Below are 21,328 nucleotides of genomic sequence, written 5' to 3'. Positions count from 1 at the left end.
TTAATGGTGTGTTTTTGCTCTTTCTTTCACTCCCACAGGCTGTGTGTGTGTGTGTCTGTGTCTGAGGTGCTGCTGTTGGCATACGCTTTGTTAAAGTGTTTAATCAAACAGGAAATAAAGCACAGGATGTCCATGTGGGAAAAGCTGCTTAAACCCCTCTTTTCTTCCCAAAAGCCGACTAGGCTAGATCAAATTAAGTGCTTTGATACTTTCCCTGCCAATCGGATTAGCCTGATGAATTCCCAAAAGTGTTTAAATGATTAAAGCTGGTTAATGGGCCTTCTGAAAGTTCATGGTGTCAAGAGTTGGCCAGGGTCTTAAAACCTGAGCAGAGGAAGGAGTCAATAAACCTCAGGCAGCTGTACGAACGTTTTCTGCCTTAGTGTTTCTCTTTGTCAGGCAGCAGCGCTTGAGTACCTGCATATTTAGCTGTAATCATCTTTTTTTGTTGCTGGAAATTACAAGACTCTGAGGGGGAAACGCTTGACAAATAGTGCATCTGTTATGTAGTGACACGGTGCCTAAATATAGAGCAGAAAATAGAGCAGAAAAAAGGGGCACAGTGAGGACCATAAATATTCACAGTCCATCTAAAGAGCCTGGTCCAAGGAAACGTCTTCTTTTCTCAGAAACTATGTGAAGCCACAGAGTGCAGCATTAGAGGTAAAGATGAGGATCTCCACCATATTTTGATAAAGATCACAGTTGAAATGCAGCATCCTGGGCCCTGCTGTGAAGGCTGATAGATGGAGAGAGAAAGAAACAGGAATAATGGGTAAACGGTTGCAGGTTCTGCTCTCCCCCTCGCCCCCTCTTGTAATATACTTGTCTCCTGAGGGAGTGGTATCCATCACGGAGATGGCGAGGCTGTTATGCCACATCACCCCATGCATGTGAACACAAGGTGACTCTGTGAGTGGAGAATGAGACGCAGCTCATGTGTGCCCGGTCTTATAAATGCAGCTCCATGTTTCCTCCATAAAGTGTCCATCAGCACCTTAATGCATATCTCCCAGTGAAAGTGACATAGCCTGGGCTGCACATTATTAACTCCAGACATTTTTATGAGCCTGTGGAACAGAGTGCTCCCTCTGAATAAGATATGTGTCCAGAGCTCAGAGGCTGTATATCAGTCTTTTAGTTCTTGGCAGGGCTTTACAGCCTCTGATAGGTGCTGATATCGGTGTTTTACATCCATCCAAAGCACAGATGGAAACAGTGTAAATACTGTAGTTACATCATGATCATTCTCCAGTGGGATATAAATAAACGAGGCTTAGTTTTCTGAGTGGGATCTATTATGTTGCTGATTTGCCTGCATGGGGAAACATCCATATTAATGTTATGTAAACAATGTTTACAGTGATAAATTGTGGCGTGGAAATCATAAGCAGCTTAATAGAGAGGGGGGTTAAAGACACAACTAAATTGGCAGGCTCATGAGAAATGCATGAGATTTGCCTGAAATATTAATCAAATATAAATGTGCAATGAATTTAATAGTGGCTCATTCCTGAGTTATTTTTGGAATCAATCCAGAGACACGCAGATTGCTACAGGGATAAGGAAATTAAGGTAAATGGGTGCATATTTTTTATAATAACAGCTGAAATGATGGGAGGAAGGGGAATCCTTAACTCATGCAGCGGAATGAGAGCTGTGTGAAAAATGGTCTGTGAAGTTTTGTGCAGTGTTGTGTACAGGTAGTGGGCGTTCTCAGTGGGGAGGAATAACACTTAAACTGCATTTCGGTGGTGCGAGTTATACAAGCGATGCGATTATTTCAGGAACCAAATGAGTTTGAGGAATGCTGGCTCATGTGATCCAAAACAGTAGCTCTGTCAGGACGCACCCAACCTCTTTACGAAGACTCTCTGCTTATGCAACGACACAAGATAATACAACATCAGGAGGGGGCGTAAAACCACAGCCAGCATATGAGACACCAGGCTGGAGAAAGGCGCCCGAGTAAGCCGAGGAAAGTTTGGAAATGTCAAGTGCGTGGTCGATATTAGGCTTTACAGCGCGCCTCACACATCCAATCAGTGAGCTGAAATCCGCCGAGCTTCTGTCGGAGTTGTTTGGAGCTTGAGCTCGGTGCCACACTGTGCGTAAAATCTACCTGTCAGACGCAGCAGCGGTGCCATGGCGAGCAGAGCTCCGCGAGCAAAGTCCGTTCCCCTCCAGCGCGCAGAATAACTTCCTTTTCCACGGATGCCATATGTTAGCCTACATGATGAGCCAGGATATCTGATAAGGTGAGGAAGGAAGGAGCGTCAGTCCGTGAACACGGAGTCAGTTTGCGCTGAGGAACGATGCTGAGCAAAGCTGCGGGGGGATTTCACACTACAGGTAAGATGTTTTTATAGGAAATTTTAGCTACTGCTTCCCGAAATGATGCTTTATTGTTGTGATTCTGGGATCTACATCAGATCTCGTTAAATGCAAATGATCAAACACGAGCATTTTCTATAAGTCAAGAATTGGCGACAGATTTTTTTGGAGTGTTTTGTGTTGTAAAAGAAGGCGCAATGCCATCACAATAAAAATACAGCGTCTTTTTATGTGGTAGAAAGATGGTGGTTTTTATGAATTGGCTGTTAAAAAAGAAATGAAAAAGAGAAGGTAAAAGAGAGCTGAGTGTTGTACGTGCTCCTGTTCATTAATAATTGTGGAGTCAGAGCACAGTGTGCGCTAAGTGCACATCCTCTCTTGTCAGATTAATTATTTGTGCTTATGAGATGTGGTTTTTGTAGTGTAATGTAGTGTGTAATGGAATTCCCTGTTATCTGGAGAATGGCTCAGCCCCAGAGGTATGTGGGGATGTAGACCGCAGGTCTGTTTTGGAGATATGAGCCTGGGTCTTGGCTGTGAGTGGGCTCAGACAGATACAGTGCCTGGCCCACTTTCTTCACGCCTCTCAGCTCCGAAGTGTTCTGGGACTTCGAGCGCCGCACCAGCCTCTGTTCCCTGAGGGTCACACAGGCCAAAAGTCCATAAAGAGTTATATTTCTTCACTGTAGCCCAAGAAAGCATTACACATCCAGATTCCTATGATTCTTGATTTCTCTAGGTGTGAAGATCATTTTTAAAGGGGGCTCATTTCTCACAAATATACTTCCAAATGAAAAACATTGATTTAACACTTGATTACCAAAATAAAATTTGCAAATGTCTCATATGTGCACTTTGGCTATGCTTCCATGGACCTCAAAACAAAACAGCATATTTGTTCACCCAGAGTTGGATATACTGGAGAGAAGTGCCTTATGGCCTCTCTGAAAGTTCAGTTGTGTTGTTTCTGCTCATATATAAAAATTGGTGACATAGCAGATCTCCTAAAGTGAAACCAAAAAAAACTAGAGCTGCAGAACACCTTGTTCCTCCATGGTAACATATGGGGCAAAGGTTCAAGTATGAATTCAACATGCTTGATGAATAAATCCCAACTTTAAAGAAGGTGTTGCTGGCCTCAAAAGAAAAATAAGCAAATATGTTTTATTAAAGTTGCCTTTCCTCTATTTTCATTTAAACATATTTAACAAGGTTTGGTTTGCAAGGGTTGGTTAATGAGTAAGATGTCAGCTTCTGTCAAATATTTTGGCATCCCTCTTGTACAAGGCAAGGAGATTCACTGTCCACCTTTATGTTCAACTTTCTGATCATGTTGTTGTCACAATCTTCAGATGTATTTGAAGGCGTCAGCTAGAATCAGGGAGGCCGGATCACAAACCCTCAAAGCGATTGGTATGCAGTACAAAAAGAAACACCACCTGCCACACTTTCTCTGGTTTTTAATATAGGCTGCTGAGACGTGTGGAGGATGTTTCCCCCGTGTGTTTGTATGGATCTGGAGGTGTGAGATGCAACAGTTGAACATACAGCAGATGGTGATTTTCTGGCTCAGACTGGCTTGTGAGATGAATGCTAATCGCTAAGTAGGATGAAATTTCATGTCCACAGCACTGGGTCCTACTTCTGAGCAAAAACTCCTCCTTGGGTCTGATACAGCTCCCCTCATTTACTGTTTATTCTGTTTATACAAATTTTATTGTGATTGTACTCCACATGTACTTTCAGCTACCAGAGACCCTCTGATCCCTTAGACGTTTGAACCTTTCATCATGGAGAGCCTCAGCGAGCTCCAGAACCCTCTGCTCGACAAAACCAGCAAACAAGTGGTGCACAACGACTACCAGGGTTACCAGTGCGACTACCCAAGCCAGCCTTACCAGGACAGCCTCATTGGGTACTACTACACCGGGACTAATGGCAAGCATAAGACTCAACAGTACCTGGATGCCACATCTCTGCACCTGGCTGTAGAAGCTTTCTACAGGCCAAACTTTATTCTGTACAAGGATGACGTGAGTCTGCACAGCAAGGACTCAAAGAGTGAGAGCTTTGAGACCACGTTCACAGAAGGAAAGGATGCGGTGGTGGACGCAGTTTCCACAGAAAACAACCTGGACAGCTCGCAGGGAGAGAAGGACACGAAGATCCAGACGGTGTCGTACGATGTGGAGGATGAGCAGGGTCCTGAGTACGAGGTCAGAAGTCACACTTTAGGAAAAATGAATGCATCTTATGGAACGGGTTGGTTTGTCACGCTTGTAGTGGTGATTGTGTGCAGATTAAAGGGCGTTTTGCTTAAAGGTCCTACCAAAGACTTGACTTGACTTCTGCTCCAGCTATAAGGGAACATTACTCTAACTACACACATTAAAGAAAAGATCATAAAAGTTAGAGTCATTTGGCAGACTCTGATGGGATGACTAGAATACTGAGTGTCTTTATGAACAGAAAGGCGTTATAGCACTTACTCGTAACTGTCAGAGCCACCTTTCAGCAGGAAGTGAGTCATGGAGTGTACAGAGAAGCTTATTATTTCATTTTAATAGAGTGCCAACATGATTCACGCTCACTTCTCACTCTGTTCTCTTAATGGTCAAATTACTGCAGTCTCTGAAATCCATTACTCGCTTTTGTTTTATAAATACATCCTAAGAGAGTGACACATCTAGGATCATCTACCAAAGCTTACTGTTGTTTTACGGCCCAGAAACCTTGATAGAAGAAGAGTCTTTTAAAAAAGTGTTAAAAACCTAATTTCATCCAGAACTTATCTGAAACACAGAAGGCTGAGAGTTGGCAGCGGAAGAAGTATAGCAAGCTCTCGGGCTGATGATCGCGCCAGCACTTGTCACTTGAAGGCCCAGCAGATAGATAGAGACGTGGTGGCGACTGTCATTAATGCGATAAGTGATGCCGTGCTGTGAGGGCATTAGGCAAGGCTGAGCTGATGCAGGGTCTGTCAGAGCAGGTGAGCCTGGAGCTAGAGTTATTCCACATCAAATTGAAAGAGGGAATGGATCTGATGTGAACGGTGCTCAGGTTTCCTGTTGCAATATGAGAGTTTCTGCAAAGCACCTGGGTTTCTTTACTTTTCATTCTTGTGTCTCTGTGACTTTTGAGCCTATTTTTAGACACACAGATGCAATCTTAAAAAAGTGAAGACTAGCAGAGCTGTATGAAGACACACTAGTCTGATGTTTCCCCATATCAGCAGACAAGTTTCATAACCCAGAATTCCAAAAACATAATCACTTTACAATTCTGTGCCAATAGGAAGAGAGGATTTTATTTCATATTGTCTGTTAGTTTTGAGACTATATTGTGTTAGTCTAGAATAATTGTCTTCAACAATAAGAGTTAAAAATTACCATGACTGAAACAGGTGTAAAACACTTTAAAGCTTCCGTGAAAAATTAATAGCAGGTTATGAAACAGGCTGAAAACAACCCACAATGACAAACAAGACTACCTGCAGCAAAATTGATTATTTCTGTACCGTCATTTAAATGTTTGTGCCCACAGGGTGTCACACAAGGTCATTAACAGCGTGATAGAGGACCAGCCTCTGTTTATATTTTCAAGAGCAAAGATTCACAGCAAGGGCAAAATTTGACTGTCAAAGGCAGCAGGGTGAGGCTCTTCATCATAAAACTACTCTTACATTAGCAAGAGTCACTGTTTTGACTTCAGGGGGTGCCAAAATCAAAGCAAGCCTGTTGTTCATGACAGGAGTTTTAATGACAGATTAAAGCTCCTGTCGGGGACTTTCAACAAATAATTTCATTCTGTTGTCTTTTAAAAGTCAAATGTATCACTCGTTTGAAATTTTTTTGGTGATATTATTGTTTATTATTATTATTATTATTGTTGTTGTTGTTATTTTTATTATTATGGGCTCAGCACTGTTGTTACATTAGCGACCAGTTATTACGTTCTGGGTTTTCATTCATTCATTCATTTTCTACATAGACTTTATAAAAACATAGACGTAGTCTCCATGACGCCACCCGTTTGTTTCTGAAACGGAAAATGAAACACATTGGCTATGGCGGCCATATTGGTAGTGGCAAGGGCTTTGCATACAGCCATAGGGCGCCTGTCAGTCACATGACCTGAGCTGTGCCTCTGATTGGGCAAACAGCTGAGTTAGAAACAAATTCACCTCCCCATACAGCGTGTGCTGATAGTAAAATTAGCAACTCAGACAGGAGACGTTTTTTGAACCAGGCTGTAAATAGGTTAATTTCTGCTTTGAAAACAGCTTCTTTTGGCTTGGTGTGTATGTGACTTCCTGTACTTCCAGACCCAGCCTCAAGTGGACACTGGAGAAACAGCAGAATTTAGCACTTCAGCTTTGTCTCATATTCTTAGACCAGAGGTTGCCGCTTAGTTTTCTACAGCTCATCCTGTTCAGGGTCACTGGTGGCTGGAGCCTATCCCAGCTGTCTTAGGGTGAGAGGCGGGGTACACCCTGGACTGGCCGCAATCAATCACAGGGCTGACACATAGAGATAGACAGCTTTTACACATGCACACTCACACCTAGGGGCAATTTAAAATCACCAATTAGTGAGCATGTTTTTGGACTGTGGGAGGAAGCTGGAGTACCTGGAGAGAACACACATGCACTACTTGCTGTGAGGCAGCAGCATAAACTGTTGCACCACCAAGCAGCCCCCCCTCTCTTTTTTTTTAATTACATTCGGGTCATTTCAAACCAGGCTCTAACTGACACTTATACCTTGGCAACATTTTCAGACGTTAGGAATGACTGTGAGGAAGTAGTCAACCTTCATGCTGGTGGTCTTATTTGCTTTTGTAGGACATAAGACAGCAGACATCGCCTTGTTGCATAACAGGCTTAAAACCCCTCTCATGCTAAATGCTAACCAACCTTGTTACTTTAGCCCCCACACTTCACGCTATCTGCACAGATGTCAAGACTTCTGTCAGGGCAGCCAAGTCAAACAAGTCTGGACATGCCCTCGAGCAGCACAACTCCAAAATGTAACTCCACTTTTTTTTCCAGCAGATCTTTGACATCTGTGTGAGAGAGAAAAAAAATAAATTGCAGGTAACAAATTAACAAGAGTGTGAGGATGATTCCACAGTGACAGCATGGACTAACAGGATGCTGGAGTCTACTCTACGGATGCCCTGCTCATGAGTCGACTGGTGAACCCAGGCTTTAATGAGGCCTGGGAGAGAGCAGTGACAGGGTTATTAAAGGAGCAGGGGATCTGGCTTCAGACCAGACTAGAAGTGTGTTCCCAGTCAGCCAGACTGGGTGTCAGGGCCGCTGTCAGTAGCACCCAATGCACCAATCACTCAGAGCTGCTATCAGGTCCTGCTGCAAAGATGAAAGGAGATTACTGCTGTTTGTTCCCTACAGGTTTATTCATCTGATGTCAGATTATGTGGTTATGACCAGCTGCTGTTTTTGATGGATCACACCCTGCTGTCCAGGTGGACGTGGCTCATAAAGCAGATAACAGGGCGCTTCATAATCTTCGGCCAAGGTAGCTTTGGAAATTGTTTGGATGGCATAGCTTTGCTGTCCTTCACTCTTTTCTGCGACTGAAAACGGTTTCTACACATAATGATTCTGAAATAGATCAAGATAATTACATTGGATTGCATGGCTTAGTAAATGTAGATAGGATTAGAAGCTAAATCAGTGAACATATATGGTTCGTTTCTCTGTGCACCCCGCTGACTGTTCTTTAATTACCTCTAAAATGGTTGGTTCAGTCCCTGCCTTACATATCGATTTCGATTATGTGCCGTCTCTTTCCTCACTTTGATTGATCCCTACAGGCAGCCAGAGTAACAAATGAATCCTGCTCCTTCTTGCGGCTATTTATTTAGACAAACATCCACTCCATGTCTGGGATGCTGAGAGAAGCCAGGCGGCGTTCTCTCAAAGGTCATCCGTGCAGTCACATCGCCATCCTAGCTGCAGGCACCATGCGTCAGTGTATCCAAGGGGCGTTTGAATTTTTCATTCATTAGCCCACTTCGCCCTTGTGGCTCTGAGTTTCAGTACTGGAGCACAGGGCCAGGAGCTTGTTGAACGCTTGCATCCATGAGAGACGATAGGGATGGTGGAGGTCTCGCCTGCTGCAGAAGCAATTTAGCACATAAACGACACTTCTTCTTGCTGTTTCCCCTGTCAACGTGCAATGATGGGACAATCCGTTAATCCTGTGTTATCTGTCAGGCCGCTCATGGATGTTGACAGAAGCACCAAATCCTCTCTGGCTGGCTGAGCACATCCTTTTCAGGGTGGTGGCAGAACAGGGTACATAGACTGTCCTGGTAGGGTTCTACTAACTCCACCTATGTGAAGATGTCTAAAACACACACGACTACCATCCATCAGCATTCTTCTAAGGTGTTAATGTTAAGATCAGTGTTTTTACCTTTTTGCTTATTTTGTAGATGTGAAGAAAGCAACCAAGATGCATACTAGACTGGAATATCAGATTTGTGATAACAATCTTTTAGTGTTGCAAAAGTGTGCTGTTCAGAAATTTTAAAGGTGAAATATTCAGCCATATCTAGCACTAAGATTCTACATTGAAACACCTCTCCCGTAAGTGAAGCAAATGTGGCTTTACAGGACAGGAAATTCCTGCGATGATAAGAATGATGCTCCGTTTGTTTCCTTTGTGCACATCAGCCCCACTCTACTTTGTCCTCATATTACAACGTTTCTAACGTCTCTAGTTTATTCTGTGCTACCATAGAAACAAGGTGGTCTCTGTGTAAGGGAACCTGCTCTTTTGTAGATATAAACGTCTCTTTCTAAGCTTTTAAATAACGAATAATAATACAATATATATTTGATAATAAATTCCACATTTTGTTTCGTCGTGTTTCACAAAATGCATGTGTTTGCATCATTTTCTTCCTGATGCCAAAAATTTGTTGTTTTTTTTCCTTTGTAACTGAAGTATTCGATTTGTCTCCTAAAATTATGACGATAAATGTTTGTCAGTGACCTTTGTTTCCTTTGATGACAATAACGAGCCAAAAATATATGATCGATTGCAAAAGTCAGACAAGTGCATCTTTTGTTTTCATCAGAGACAAAGCTAAATGTTAGCATTAGACATCAGACATTCAAAATCAATAAGATCCAGTCTGTTAAAGCACAAGCATTGCTCTCCATTGTTACACAAAGAGGCACCTCTTCCTCACATTCATTCAAATATTTGTCTGCATGTCACAAACCCCTGGGCAACAGTTTAATACCTGACGTTTTGCATTATTTACTGCTGTTAATGTAAGAAGCTCAGAGTCCAAACCTCGGTAGCTTATAGTTTGGTGATAGAGAGCAGGTCTTACTTTTTTAAAATCTGCTTAGAGAAGGATTTTTAAGTTTCTTGGAGTTACTAGTAGACTTAGAGAAGCATTCTTCAATGTGACCATATTTATCTGTGTGTAATGCACTCTCTATACCTTAGTATACCAGCAATGGCATCATGGAAGCATGACATTACGTCACGCTAACTTATCCAATTTGGACAATGAGAACATGAGCTTAAGGATGGTAATTTTGGGGGCTGGACTTAGACTATTTTTTTTTATTTTTTTTTTTAAAGGGGGGCTGAAAAAGAATAAAGTGTGTAAAAAAAAGCATTTATGTTTTGTCTACATCTAAAAAAATGAAAATTGCTAAATTGGCAACCTTTTACCAAGGGTAGCCAAAAGCTAGCTTAGATCAAAGCGGCTGCATGGTGTGAAAGCCTTGCCATTACATGTAGTAGGTAATATGAACGCATTACTTGTCTATGGTATGGTATGGTAATGGTATTTATTGTGATAGTTAACCCCTCGTTGTCTGTTGTCACAAATTTGTGACATACCCTGTCAGGTCTTAATGCAGCTGAAATGACCTTTGTATCTAATTATTACCCATTGATTAATATTCTACACCAACCAAAGATTGTATCAGATCCACTCCATCACAATATATTGGTCAGGGGATGAACTGCTCATGTCTATATATAATATGACTTAGTTATAACTATTGTCTGTACTATACTCAAACTTACAATCTCCACTTAATTTAACATCTGTAAGAATGCAAAAACACATAAAAACAATCTATTTTTATAATTGTTCATTAATTCAGGCAGTAAGGGGTTAAGGCTTCTTTGATTTGTCGGTTTCATGATTATGCCATGATAACAATCATTTATTGCATGCTAAGAGATCAGGATTCTGTCCTTGTCTGACTCCTTATCTCCATAAACCTGCTATCTTCCAGAGTGACAGCTCCAGTGACAGTGAAAGCGAGGACAACTTTATCGTGCTGCCCCCTCGGGACTACCTGGGCCTCGCCATCTTCTCCATGCTCTGCTGCTTCTGGCCCTTGGGCATCGTTGCCTTTTACTACTCTCACAAGGTAAAGACCCACGGAGCTCGATCCTGTCATTAACTCAGATTACAGTTCGTTCTACTTAAGGTCAGCAAGCGTAGGCACTTACACAAGTGCTACTGCAGCCCATTTTCCAGCCTGTGACCCTCCTCGCAGTTGTTTCAGGTGGTTGACTACGCAAATTCATTGTGTTCGTCTCACCTCAGGCTCTTTAAGAAGGAAACCATCAACACTGAGGTTCTGATGGTGAATGAGTTCTGTCTGAGCAGAGCGCTGGCTTCATGCTATTTTTTCCTCTGAGCTGAGACCTCATTTGTAATACACTCCAAGTTTGTCACATTCAGCCTCACAACCTCAAAGCGCAGCGTATCCGAGTGCTTTGGCGATATCTTCCACAGTAATTGCAGAGACAATTATACAGAAGAGCAAATAATGTGTCAAAAGAATGAATAAATGTTGCAGCCACGGACACAGGAGGACACTTCTAGATGCTTTACTCGTGCAACTTTATTTCAGCACTTTCACAGAACAGTTTTTCCCTTGTATCCTCCCTGCAGTGTCTTCATTTAGCTGCTGAGTATATGCTACGGTGCTCATGCTCTCTCCGTTACCGTCAAGCATCAACTCCAAAAACACAACAACAGTCTTCTTCTGCAGCTTTTCTATAGTTTCTGTTTAACCTGAGCGCAGGCGCCACCTGCTGGTGTAATAATGCAACCACGTCTACACTTAAACAAAAAATATAACACTGCAGGCATGTATGTAATTAACAATGACAAAATTGAACACTGACAAAATATACGGCTTAGTAGTGGGGTTTCTGATAAACAAATAAACAAAGGTCGAATGCAACAATACAAACTGACTGACCCCTAACACTCTCCCCCACTTTAAAATTGTCGTCCCGACATTTTAATTGTACCTTTCTTTACCTTAAACAGTTAAATCATGGACAATTGTAATCAAACCAAAAGACAGGGCTTATCAAAGTCTACACTTTGAACTTAGAACTTAGACTACCGTGCACTGCAGCTAAGTATACTCCTGATATTATCAGTCCATGTGCCCTCAAATTAGCATAATATACTAATATTACAACAACCATGAGTTTGTACCTTTCGATGAGTCATTTTTTTCTTTAGAATTTCATAGACACATCTCCATCAACCACACATTCGGCCATCAGTCCTTTGTGGTCTACATGTACAAAATCCACAAAAGGCATTAAGGTATAACAGTCTTACATACTAGTCTAGTTTCCCTTCACCAAGGCCGCCAGTAACCTTTAACAGCTACCTCACAGTCAGCTACAGTTCTTTCTGCAAAACTTGGCTGACCAAGAGTATCATACGTCAGCATTCTGGGTTGCTTCTTCTGTCTCCATGGATACCGAGCTCTCTGCTCTGCCTCGTCAACCTCATCTCCTGAACTGCCAGAGTCTGCTGCGGCTCCGACCTCTGCGCTCTCCTCTGATGCTGGGGAAGGGACCTGGTCCTCTTGCTCCTCCTCTGCAGACTGGAGCGACTCCTGTAGATCCAGAACAGCACCCTCATCCTGTGGGTAGAACTCCTGAGCTGTAGGGTCGAGTGCAGATGACCTTGGTGACTTGGTTGAAGACCATGTGAAGGTGACAGCAGGAAAATCTTCATCCGAGTCATCCCCCACATCCTCTTGCATGCATTTGGTTTCAAGGTTTCTCTTTGTTTTGCCTTTTTTCTTTGCTCTGGTTATTGTTGGGGCCTGACTGCTCTCAGCTGTTGCTGGTAGGAACTCACAAGGAAACAACATATTTCTGTGCAGTATCCTTCTTCTACCTTGGCCGTTTTCGGGCTCCAACTCAAACACTGGACTGTTCTCTCCTTTTTGACTTTTGATTACATAAATGTTGTCTTCCCAGTAGGAGCGAATTTTTCCTGGTCCCCCTTTTTCAACATTTTTCACAAGGACACGACTGCCCACCTCCAGCACAGGACCCCACATTTTTTTGTCATACTGTCTTTTTCCTCTCTGAGCTGAGTTAGAGGCATGTTTGGATGCGATGTTGTAGGCTTCAGACATCCTCTGTCCCCACTGTTTAACATAGTCCTGATGAGGGCCCGAACAGTCCTTGTTCTCCACACCAAACAGAAGGTCCACTGACAGTCTAGGTGGTCTGCCAAAAAGAAGAAAGAAAGGCGAGTAGCCTGTTGCCTCACTCACAGTGCTGTTATAAGCATGAATGACCTTGGGAAGGTGACTTTTCCAGTCGCTTTTCTGCTCTTCTGTGAGAGTTCTTAACATGGAGAGAAGTGTCTTGTTGAATCTTTCTGTCTGCCCATTTCCTTGAGGATGGAATGGAGTTGTATGAGAGCCACGGACACCTGACAACGCTTTTAAATGATGCAGCAGTCTGTTCTCAAACTCTCCTCCCAGATCGTGGTGTAGTTTTTCTGGAAAACCAAACTTTAGACAGAAATCATTGAACAGTTTGTCTGCCACTGTTTTAGCTGATTTGTTTGTTGTTGCATAAGCTTGGGCAAAACGCGTGTAATGATCCATCACCACAAGGATGTACTCATAGCCCCCTCTGCATTCCTCCAGGTGCAAGAAGTCAACTGAGACAAGTTGGAATGGATGGGTGGTTTCGATACTCATCATAGGAGCGCGTGTCTGTCTGTTGGGTTTTCTTTTCTTTAGGCACTCACACACATTGGTCACAAAATGCTCTACATCTCTTTGCATTTTTGGCCAGAAGAAACGATCTCTTATCAGATTCAATGTCCTTTCTGTGCCCATGTGGCCCATTTTCTGATGCAGTTCTTCATATACAAGGGGGTGATACACCTCTGGAAGCACGAGTTGACTTCTTGTTTGAGTTTTCCTGTACATTGTTCCATCTGGCTTAATCTCAAGCTTGCTCCACTCTCTAGCCAGAGCTTTTACTTCAGGGATCTCATCTTTCAGCTCCCTCACCACTGGTCTTTTGTTTTTCATTTTTAAATCATAGATTTTGCCTATCACAGGGTCCTGTTGTTGAGCTGTTTTGATCTCATCTCTCACTATTGGCTGAACTGTGTCAAGCAGGTGTTCTGTCTCTATGTGTTCTTGGAGGGTGCTGAACAACACTGGACTCAGCAATGGGCTTCTGTCCTCCCGCTGCATGTGGATGCCCTGCTCTGTGGCCCTTACAGCTTCCTGACAGAATGACTGGGTGCACTGGCTCATGTAGTCTTCAAACTCAACTGGTAGTCTTGACAAAATGTCTGCATCGGCATTTGATTTGCCTGGCCTGTACTTAATCGTGAAATTAAAATCTGCCAACTCAGCGACCCATCTCTGCCCCACTGCATTTAGCTTTGCGGTTGTTAACACATATGTGAGTGGGTTATTGTCTGTATATACTGTAAAGAAAGGGGCATGAAACAGATAATGCCTAAAGCGCTCACAGATGGCCCATTTAAGTGCTAGAAACTCCAGCTTACCAGAGTGGAGATGATAATTTTTCTCTGGAGGGGTGAGAGTTCTTGACCCATAGGCTACCACCCGAAGCTTGCCATCCTGCCGCTGGTACAGCACTGCTCCAAGTCCTGCTTGCGAGGCGTCGGTGTGGAGTATAAATGGAGCATTCAGATCAGGGTAGCTGAGGATAGGAGGACTGGAGAGCTTATCTACAAGAAAACACAGAACCTCATGATGGTTGTCAGTCCATATTACAGGTGTGGCTGAAGACATGTGCACTTGTTTCTTCCTCTTCAGTTTTCCTCCCTTAGATGTTGTCGACCTCCTTTGAGAAGTGTTGTCAGTAGTAGGTGGGGCTGCTAGCAGTTCATACAAGGGTTTTGCTATGGTGGAAAAGTTCTGAATGTATGATCTGTAATATGACAAAAAGCCCAGAATCTGTCTAACTTCTCCCACAGTGCTAGGGTGTCTCTCCTTCAGTGCTTGTACAGGGGCAACTTCTGCTGGATCCATGCAATGACCTGCCTTTGACACAATCCTGCCCAGAAATTTCACCTGTGACTTAAACAGTTCACATTTTTTTGGTGTAAGTTTGACTCCATGTTGCTGATATCGTCTCAACACTGTTCTGACATGTTGCACATGGTCTTCAAAGGACTTACTGTGAACTAAGTTGTCATCAAGGTAAGGTAAACAGATGTCATCACGTAGACCCCACAGACACTCCTCCATACTTCTCTGAAATTCAGCAGGTGCTGAACTTAAGCCAAAGGGGATCCTAACCCATTGATAGAGGCCCCATGGAGTGATAAAGGCAGTGAGAGGCTGACTTTCTTCATCTACAAAGCCTTGATGGTATGCTTTGCCTTGGTCTAAAACAGAAAACCATGCACTCCCAGTGAGACTGTCCAACATGTCTTGGATTCTGGGAATGGGGTGTCTGTCAGGTACTGATCTCCGGTTCAGTTCACGATAGTCCACACACAGTCTCAGTTCTCCTGATTTTTTTCTCACACACACGATAGGTGATGAGTAGGGTGATTTTGACTTAGTGATCCAGCCCCTGTTGATTAAATCTTGCAGATACTCTTTGACCTCCTGCTGTAGTGGCTTTGGGACGCTGATATAAGTCTTTTGGACCGGGGTTTGGTCTTTCAAGGTGATGTGCATGCGGAGCGAAGGTATGCAGCCAACATCATCTGCATCTCGAGCAAAAGCTTTACATTCTTCTCTCAGCATCCCCCTTACCAGTGTCTGTTGCTCACTGGTTAAGTGGTCTACTGCCACGGGTGGGTCCCACACCTCACAGCAGTTGGTGGCAGGCTCTGTTGTACTGAAGCAGTCAGGGTCTCTTTTTGGGCCTGCTTGTGGACTTGGGGGTTTCTCTGCTTTGGTTACAGGCTGGACAGGAGCTGGGTACACAGCTTTGACACTTTCTATGTGTCCTAAGGTAACTCGTGGGCTCAGTGTGATATTATGTCTCGAGGTGTTAATCACAGAGACTGGGATGGTGGCTGAGTTACCTCTTTTCATTGTAAACAGTACTTCTTGGATATGCAAACCCTCTGGGAAGTCTGTGTTTGTATTGGGGCAAAACAGCATAACCATATCCTCTTCTGTCTGTGTGAGTGCTCGACATTTGACTGTGGTGACCTCACCTGGGTGTATGATGACTTTCTTTTTGCCTGTCCTTACAATTGTGTCCTCACTTCTTGATCTGCTGGTGTGGATCAGCTGTACAAAAGTCTTGGCAGCACAACAGTCAATATCAAAAGCCCCACTGATCATCTCTATGGCAATATCACTTGAAGCACCCTTCTGCTGTTTAAGTTGTTCATTGATCACTTCCTCTATGATATTAAAGCCAATGATAGGGTCTTTTGCCACATTAGGATCACTGGAAACCAGCACTGGGACTAGCAGGTCAACACTCGAAGCTTCTGTTCCCCTGAGTTTAAACTCTACAGGTACCCATCCCATAAATGGTATATTAGTCTGATTGGCTGCAAGTCCATGTAATGGCTCTGGCCCTAACAGTTCTTCTATGGGTCTTATGGAGCTGTCAGGTAAGTGCTCTGCTCGCCACTTGTCATTTATTACTGTTGCTTGAGCACCTGTGTCCCAGAGTGCTGTAACTGGCACCTCATTAAATGTGCATTTCACCATTTTCCTTTTACCTATTAGCTTGATCAGTCTTTTACCTTGTTTTGTTGAGAGATGGTCAAATTTGGATGTCTGTGGCTGCGTGTGCTTTTGTTTCTCCTTCTCAATAAGGTGTTGCTCAACTTGGCTGACTGCTTTGCACAGGGGTTTGTGTTCTTTCCACTGGCGCTTCTGACATGTCTTGGAGCAGTATGTTGTAGCTGAGCAACCAGCACATGTGTGGAGTTTCCTTTCTGTGCACTCCCCCTGCAGACAGTAGTGACAGTAGCGGGACTCTGGTGATGGAGACTGGGTCACTGCCGGTCCCTTGGCAGTGGCCCTCTGAAGTTTCCCTGCGACAGCCCTGGAGCTCTGCACCCTCTGGAGACGTGACCCACCTGACCACACTTGAAGCAGTGACTGCAGTTTTCTCCTTCTCCTTTTTCCTGACAGGTTCTGCAGCCTCTCTTACGATTGTCCTTGGTCTCTGTTGTCCGCTTGGTGTGTTGTAACTTTCCTGTGGTTAAAGAAGCAAGCATCAAACGTTTCATTTCAGCCACCTCTGACTGGAGTTCTTTCACTAAGGAGTGCACTTCAGGCTCTGGGGGGAGATGAGCTGCCTTATTTTTCTCTGTGAGAAGTTCGGTGTTATTCTTTTCAGGTTTTGAGCTTTTACATGACATGGGGCCTGGTGGGGTGTCCCAAGTGCTGTTGACTGTCTGTAGCTCACTCACTCTTGGAGTTTTTGTGCTGCTCCTCTTCAACTTGTTGAGTCTCTCTGCCTCGAGGTTAGCTGCTTCGGTTATTTTTTTAATCAGAGTTTCATCAGTCACATCTGGGTTGTCTAGTAGTGGCTTTATCTGGTATTTTATGTTGTCACTGAGTAGTCCTGTTCCAACTGATCTAAGAAACTTCTTCTTAACCAGGTCAGGACTGTAGTATTCCTCTGACTCTCTGTCCTTGGATGCAAAAATGAGTCTGTCTTTTAGCTCAATAGCTCTGAACAGAAAGTCTTGGGCTGACTCTTTTGGTTCTTGTGAGATGCTGATAAGCTTCTGGTACAGATCTGATGTGTCATCTTCTTTGTAATGTCCCTTTAATATTATTTTTAGCTGAGACAGAGTCAAATCAGTCTTTATTTCAAGCATATCACGCAGCTTCAAGCCTGGGCTTATGGCTTTTATCACTGCTTCTATGACCTCAGACTCACCATGACCCTTGCGAAGTCCATTCTCTATCTGGTGCATGAGGTTGGTGAAAGACAGCTTGTCACGCTGCCCTCCCTCGCCGATCTGACCACAGATCCTGAACTCTCGACGAATGGTCACTTCTGGAAGCTTAGCAGGGAGCGGTTCTGAGACAGGACTGACTGCAGGCATACCTAGAATGTTCAACTTTTCCCCAATGCACCTTATCTCTTCATCTAGGGCTTTACGGGACTGCTGAAGCTCCAAGTATTTCCCTTTCATCTCAGCCGCGTCGTCAACTTCCCGCTCTGTCCTGGCGCTGCTTTCTGCCATTGTGCCTTCCATAAAGGTTAACAGTCCTTTTACGGTGCGCAGTGCTTCTTCAGGTTCTGCTTTACGTTCAACATCATCCAAAAAACTTTCCACCGTCTTTATGAGTGCTCTCCTACTTTTATTGGCGGCAGCTCCATCCTCTTTAATGCACTTCAGGTATTTACATACTTCCAAAATCCGGTCTCCGCTTAGTTGACAAAGCGTTGTACTGGTGCGGTCAAGAAGAATCTCTAGATCATCCATTTTCACTTTAATTGTTGTTTACTCCGTTTTTTTTTCTTGATTGTCCTTTTATTTCGTTGGTTCTAGGTTCGTTGTAGGAGAAAAGTTCTTTACCTCAACGGCGTCGGGTAATGGCGGCCGCTGCTCCTTTCGAACTTCTCTCCTGGCTGGCTCGCCAGATATGTTGCAGCCACGGACACAGGAGGACACTTCTAGATGCTTTACTCGTGCAACTTTATTTCAGCACTTTCACAGAACAGTTTTTCCCTTGTATCCTCCCTGCAGTGTCTTCATTTAGCTGCTGAGTATATGCTACGGTGCTCATGCTCTCTCCGTTACCGTCAAGCATCAACTCCAAAAACACAACAACAGTCTTCTTCTGCAGCTTTTCTATAGTTTCTGTTTAACCTGAGCGCAGGCGCCACCTGCTGGTGTAATAATGCAACCACGTCTACACTTAAACAAAAAATATAACACTGCAGGCATGTATGTAATTAACAATGACAAAATTGAACACTGACAAAATATACGGCTTAGTAGTGGGGTTTCTGATAAACAAATAAACAAAGGTCAAATGCAACAATACAAACTGACTGACCCCTAACATAAAGGCCAGGCTCATTTTTTGATAGGAAACCCAAACACCCAAACAACACATTTGTCACTGTCAGCAGAGGTATAATGACCTAATTGCCATGGTTACTAATGGCTCCCTGAGAGCGTTTCTTATTTTCTCTCTTTTAACTGTGGCATAACACCTACTCATACACTCAGAACTGATGAGTAACACACCAGCTTATTCCACTCTCTGCTTTTTTTCTCTTTCTGTGTCAGACTGGCAAGGCCATCTCTAAGGGAGACTTCTCCAGAGCGGGAATGAGCTCCAGAAGAGCCCTGTTCCTGGCTGCTCTATCCATCACTGTGGGGACGGGGATGTACGTGGGAGTGGTGGTGGCCCTCATAGCCTACTTGTCCAAACCTGGACATGTATAGCACCAGGAGTGGAGAGAGGAAGACGAGGCGAGGATCAGAGGAAAGGAAAAGACTGGGTTGAAAATATCTCTTCAGCTGTCTTGAAAGCGGGGGCTGTCTGTGAAAAGAAAAGGAACCAGAGACTGGAGATGAGTGGATGGAGCATCACTTGGACTGCATATCGATCTGACTGAATCTTTATTTCTGGGCTGAAACACTCCCACAGAGGTATTCCACCACCACAATAAGAGAGAGCAGACAGTGCAGAGAAAGATGACTGCTCTCCCACAAAGACTGTGCTGTACTTACATGAAAAGACTCTGCTCATTAAAATGAAGAACTACCTACCTTTTGCTGTAGTCGTTGACAGCAGTTTTATTTTCCCTTAATAGTAGCTGTTCTCTCTGTCAATGCTATAACAGATTGTGTATTGTCCACTTTGTAAATTAATTTCGTGGGGAAACAGACTACCAGAGGGTTTATTCAAGGAGGTCACCTGATATTGATCCAGTGACAGAACAGAGGTCAAAGGTCATTCCCAAACTGTACACACATTTCAAGAACAATTGATAGGACAGTGACCCATGTTTATTGTGTACTGTAAACAAAATCAATAAATACGTTTGGCATGAATGACGAGACATTTACTGCCTTGTCCTTATCGTCTTGTTTTTTTCACCTCTGTTTAAATATTATTTACAGCTGTAAAAATAAATTTTAAAAAACCTTGTGTTCTCCTCAGTGAGTCACTAATTCTTTTTATTTTATTTTATTTTATTTTATTTTATTTTATTTTTTGGAGCCTTTTCTTTATGTTCACCAAGCATTATCATGTAATAACAACAAATAAACCAAAATAAAGACACAGTTTTGGCCCCTACATGCTTTTGTTTCATCGTGCAGCTAAAGAGAGAAAGGAAATGAGGGATGACGAAGTGAGGATGCATCAAAGAGCAACAGGTTCAGGAGATAAACATGGAACTGTTGTGATGAGATTCTAGCCTTGGTGCATAAAGGTACTGATCTTTGAAATTAACTAAACCATGGCCCCCTTTTATTTGATGAAGAGTAAGAGCAGCGTTCAAAAATAACAATTTGTGATGAGTCTAAACTTTCAAATACAGCAAGGACAGTGAAATACTGGTAGCTAGCTAGGTATGTATTTTGAAATAAGCAACAAACTGTCTCTGTATACATTTAGGATCAATAGATGTTGACAACCCTGTCATCTGTACATTCTGAAGATGCTCAAGGACTCTAACAGCTGACATCATTAAATGAATGTGTTCATCATGATGTGAAAATGCGCTTCATTAACACTAAGAATTAAAAAAAACTCCACACACATTAAAGGATACAAAACTACATTGAAATATGAAAGGGTGCAGAAATAGCTAAAAATGTTTCGGAAAAAATGTTTAACATGCGGGAAAAGAAATATTTTGAGCTTAAAATGTTGTTTGCAAGTCAAAATAGTCTAAAATTTTAATGAAAAACAATCATGAAAAAATCCAGATCCTGGTCCTGACATAAAAAAAACAGCGACTTTGAAATAGTTTCCCTATATTACCGCCTGACTGAGAATGTTTTCTTCAAGAAGAAGCAGAGTTTGCTGATGTTCACGTGGCACAAAGCACTGCAGAAAACTGAAGACTTATCATCTAAAACCAAGAGACAATTTAAGGACAGGTGAGGTTTGATTCTGAAATCTGTAATGATGACACAAATATGCTTGATGTCACCTACGTCTGATTTTTTTTTTCAGAAATCACTAAAAAAAACAGCAATCAACAAAGCATTATGTTCATCATGTTCGTATGCCAGTAAGAGCTGCTGGCTCTGGGTCATTTTCAGCTCATGTACTCCTATCTGAAAAAGTTTGGACACCCCTGGACTAATGATACAGCGGCACCATCCTTAATAAACAGTTGAACAAACTCTTAAAACAAAAAGCAGAGCTGATGGAAAACTGTCTGAGATTATTCACATAAAGTAATAAGCTATAACAGCAGACACATTGATGGACCCCTTACTTTTGTAGATCATGAAGAGGCATCAGTATAAATTTCAGTCGGTTAACTGTTTGCATGTCTGGAATAAGAATTAAAATAACTATTGATAAGTAATGAAGCAGCATTTGAGATAGTTATCTAAAACAATAGCACTTCTAGTTGAAAGCTCATTCTTGAGCTTAAAGTGGTTGATTTTAAATTATTGACCAGGACATGTTATAGTCGGTGTTGAGGCTTGGACAAATAACAGTAGGTAAATATTTAGTCTGGAGACAGGACTG

General features: G+C 42.9%; 1 protein-coding gene across 1 annotated transcript; it reads left to right on the top strand.

Moving 5' to 3' along the window:
• The first annotated feature begins 1,754 nt into the window (after positions 1-1,754).
• Positions 1,755-19,747, top strand: LOC141806949 (synapse differentiation-inducing gene protein 1-like). The gene is made up of 4 exons (XM_074692682.1): positions 1,755-2,352; positions 4,081-4,550; positions 10,631-10,768; positions 18,898-19,747. Exons 2-4 carry the CDS (start codon positions 4,125-4,127, stop codon positions 19,054-19,056), a joined length of 723 nt encoding a protein of 240 aa, XP_074548783.1. The 5' UTR covers positions 1,755-2,352; positions 4,081-4,124; the 3' UTR covers positions 19,057-19,747.
• The last annotated feature ends 1,581 nt before the right edge of the window (positions 19,748-21,328 follow it).

The sequence above is a fragment of the Halichoeres trimaculatus genome, unplaced genomic scaffold (genome assembly GCF_033239565.1).
Source record: "Halichoeres trimaculatus isolate MK-OKI-2021-1 unplaced genomic scaffold, fHalTri1.1 fHalTri1_scaffold_17, whole genome shotgun sequence".
In the NCBI taxonomy this organism is placed as follows: Eukaryota; Metazoa; Chordata; class Actinopteri; order Labriformes; family Labridae; genus Halichoeres; species Halichoeres trimaculatus.
This window is presented reverse-complemented; position numbering and strand designations above follow the sequence as displayed.

Bases quoted from the DNA above. Each gene is read 5' to 3' on its own strand.
- LOC141806949 (XM_074692682.1), top strand. From the start codon at position 4,125: ATGGAGAGCCTCAGCGAGCTCCAGAACCCTCTGCTCGACAAAACCAGC. The intron at 4,551-10,630 runs GTCAGAAGTCAC...GCTATCTTCCAG, and splicing joins AGCAGGGTCCTGAGTACGAG to AGTGACAGCTCCAGTGACAG. The intron at 10,769-18,897 runs GTAAAGACCCAC...TTTCTGTGTCAG, and splicing joins CCTTTTACTACTCTCACAAG to ACTGGCAAGGCCATCTCTAA.